Genomic DNA, 3,592 nt, shown 5'->3' with positions numbered 1-3,592 from the left:
CAGGGTTGCAGAGACCAGACCGGGACCCAGCGCAAGAGAGCGCAGCCCTAGGGAGCGAGGAACGGGAGGTTCAGCAGAGCGCGCTCATCACTGACTTTTGCTTCTTCTGCCTTTTTTTTTTTTAACAAGAAGGCGCTAGCTGCAGCCTCACACGCGAGCGCCACGCGAGGCTCCCGAAGCCAGCCCGCGGAGGGAGGAGGGGAAGGAGGAGCGGGAGCAGCGGAGGGGCGGAGGAACAGCCCCTGCACCTTCTTAGCTCCCATCCTCGATCTCCTGGGGATTTTGCAATTTTTTTAAAAAAAACTTCCCGGAGAGAGATCTCCCTCTTCATCTCCCCCCCCCCTTGCCCCCACGCCCTCTCCCTCGCTGTCCGTGCACCCCAGTCCCTGTCTGTGTCTCCCCCGCGCGCCCCGCACCTCGCATCCCCGCTTTGCTCCCATCCCATCCCGCGCCTCCTTGGCAGCCGCAGCGCATGGAGAGCTCTGCCAAGATGGAGAGCGGCGCGGGTCAGCAGCCGCAACCCCAGCCGCCCTTCCTGCCGCCCGCAGCCTGCTTCTTTGCCGCGGCGGTGGCTCAGGGCGCCCAGCAGCAGCAGCAGCCGCAGCCGCAGGCTCCGCAACTGAGCCCGGCGGCCGGCGGCCAGCCGTCGGGGGGCGGCCACAAGCCGGCGCCCAGGCCGGCGAAGCGCCCGCGCTCGTCCTCGCCCGAGCTGATGCGCTGCAAGCGACGGCTCAACTTCAGCGGCTTCGGCTACAGCCTGCCGCCGCAGCAGCCGGCCGCCGTGGCGCGCCGCAACGAGCGCGAGCGCAACCGCGTCAAGCTGGTCAACCTGGGCTTCGCCACGCTGCGCGAGCACGTCCCCAACGGCGCGGCCAACAAGAAGATGAGCAAGGTGGAGACGCTGCGCTCCGCCGTCGAGTACATCCGCGCGCTTCAGCAGCTGCTGGACGAGCACGACGCCGTGAGCGCTGCCTTCCAGGCCGGCGTCCTGTCGCCCACCATCTCCCCCAGCTACTCCCACGACATGAACTCCATGGCCGGCTCCCCGGTGTCGTCCTACTCGTCGGACGAGGGCTCCTACGACCCCCTGAGCCCCGAGGAGCAAGAGCTGCTGGACTTCACCAACTGGTTCTGATGGGGGCTCTGCCTGGGCCAGGCCCTGGCGCAGAATGGACTTGGCTAAGCAGGTAGGTTGCATGGGGAGGCGAGGGGGGGGGGGGCGTGGATGGGGGTGAGAGGAGGTTACTTATCCTTATCTCCATCCTTTTCTCTTCGTCTTAGTATCTGAGGAAGGTGGTGGTGGGGGGGCTGTCTCCACGGAGACGTGAGGGGAGAGGGGGAGATGGAGTTCCAGGGTTTGCTAAAGTCAGTGGATTTGAAGTCGTGGGTGGTTTGTCTCACTATTGGCCTCTGAGAGTGGCTTTTTGCCCTGGTCTCCAAGGACTGGAAAGGGGTGAGATGGAGAGGTGGAGAAAGGGGTACCAGGGCCTGTCCAAAGAGATGCTCTACCAGACAGAGCCTCCCCCATCCCTAAACCTGCACCCGCCCTCAGGCCCCCCCCCCAACCTATCCCCCTCCCCCAATTCTGGTCTCCAAATACACATTAACGTCTCCGTTTCTTCTCCTTATGTTATAGGGCGACTGCACAACCTGCATCTTTCGTGCTTACTCGTCAGTGATGCTGGGAGAAAGAAAAAAAAAAGAGAGAGAAGAAAAAAATAAAATAAAAGCAGGCAACCAACCCCAAGGCCAACCAAGGGACGCAGGCCTGCGAAGCAAGGCTCTCACAAAGCAGGGATGAGCTCAGAACTGTCTCGTTGCACTCCAGTCACTCACGGAGATTGGAAGAGTGACCAGGACCAGAGTCCATGTGCAAAACGCTGCGCATGTGCAAAGGCATGGAGCTCCTGGCGGAAGAGAGCAGAACTGCCCCATAGAAACTCCCACCCACCACTAGCAGGCAGCGCTAGAAGAGCTGGTTCCCTGGGGTGTCTTCACCTCCCCGCCCACTTTTGAAAGTTGAGTTCTTAACTCTCCAGCCAAGGGTTGCCATCTTTCCTCTCAGTATTCCCCGTCCCAGTACGCAGTGGACCTCCTTCTGCAGCAAAACGAAACTCTGCTGTACTCAGTCCTTTGACACCCCATCCTTGGGCCTCTTCCCCAAACCCCACTCCCTCACAACCATCTTTTCTACCATGTTCATCATAGGATGCTTCCAATCTTTTGTGAATTTTTTTATTATAAGAAAAATCTATTTGTATCTATCCTAACCAGTTTGGGGATATATTAAGATATTTTTGTACATAAGAGAGAAAGAGAAAAAAATTTATAGAGTTTTGTACAAATGGTTTAAAAATGTGTATATCTTGAAACTTTAACATGTAATGCTATTACCTCTGCCTATGTTAGATGTGTAGTTCACCTTACAACTGCCATTTTCTCCTGTGTGGTTTTTGTCCAGAACTCTCCTCCCAGAGAAGGTCAAAAGGCCACCGGATGTACTTAAAGCACCAACGTGTCTTACTTTAGAGGAACTTTGTTAATGTATTAATGATGTGATGAAATACTGTTCCAGAACAAAGTTTATGCAGCTACTGTCCAAACGCAACGTGGCAGCCAGTGCTTTTGAAAAAAAGGTTGCCTTTTGGGAAAATTTCTATCACTGCCTTTTTTTTCCTTACTGTTTTATTACAAACTTACAAAAAAAAAATCCACCTGTATAACCCTGTTTTATACAAACTAGTTTCGTAATAAAACGTTTTTTCTTTCTTTCTTCTTTTCTTTTTTACAAGTGAAAAAAGTCTTCTTTGGCTCTACTGCCCTGACCAAGCTATTGGAACCCCAAAGGGAAGAGGTGGGGGGAGGGGGAGAGGGTGGTGCAGAGCAGGCTGCCTGGCAGACATGGCAAAGATAACTGCTACCTCCAGTCCTACCTGAGGTGGCTCTGTGATGAAGGCAGAAGGGAAAAAAAAAATTAATAGATAAAAAGGGGTTTCTTCCCCTTTTATGTTGCAGATGGATGCATACACCCAGAGAATACGTGGTGATGGATGATTGCATTGTCTTCTGATAAGACGATTTACATTATAAAAAATGCCTCCAAAAAGTGAAGTGGAAAGAAAGGGTCCTCTCCCCACTTTTTAACCCTTAATCAACCGTGTTCGGAGGTCCTGTTTGTGCAACTGTGGGAGGGCTGGATGAGATCATAGATGCCCTGGGTGGGAGGGAGGATGGTGCCACTATGTCCCGTCCCTCGCGTGCGTGCGCTGTTATTCCTTCACTTGCAGGTGCACATTTTCGACTTCTTTCCCCCAGGATGCACACAGTCCCATCCCGGTTTTAAGTCAAGGGCATATGTGATATGAATTCCTTGCGGAAGGAATGACGTCCATCGAAAGAAAATCAAAGCCTTAGAAATGTTGGGTGCGTTTTTTTTTTGTTTTGTTTTGTTTTTTGAGACCCGGGGCCTATCTAAGCTGGCCACTCTACCCGAATAGCGTGAGCTGTGTGTAAAAGTACCCAATTACCAAGATTCAAAAAGAAATGAGTGGGGTTTTTGGCTGGCTCGCTTCTTGTCAGTTAGCAGGGACGT

General features: G+C 53.5%; 1 protein-coding gene across 1 annotated transcript; it reads left to right on the top strand.

Annotated features, from left to right (window-relative positions):
• The first annotated feature begins 384 nt into the window (after nt 1-384).
• Nucleotides 385-2,787, top strand: ASCL1 (achaete-scute family bHLH transcription factor 1). Its single transcript, XM_036457987.2, has 2 exons — nt 385-1,187; nt 1,637-2,787. The coding sequence occupies exon 1, from the start codon at nt 473-475 to the stop codon at nt 1,133-1,135; it is 663 nt and encodes a 220-aa protein (XP_036313880.1). The 5' UTR covers nt 385-472; the 3' UTR covers nt 1,136-1,187; nt 1,637-2,787.
• Nucleotides 2,788-3,592: the final 805 nt, after the last annotated feature.

The sequence above is a fragment of the Pipistrellus kuhlii genome, unplaced genomic scaffold (genome assembly GCF_014108245.1).
Source record: "Pipistrellus kuhlii isolate mPipKuh1 unplaced genomic scaffold, mPipKuh1.p scaffold_m20_p_3, whole genome shotgun sequence".
NCBI classification, from domain to species: domain Eukaryota; kingdom Metazoa; phylum Chordata; class Mammalia; order Chiroptera; family Vespertilionidae; genus Pipistrellus; species Pipistrellus kuhlii.
This window is presented reverse-complemented; position numbering and strand designations above follow the sequence as displayed.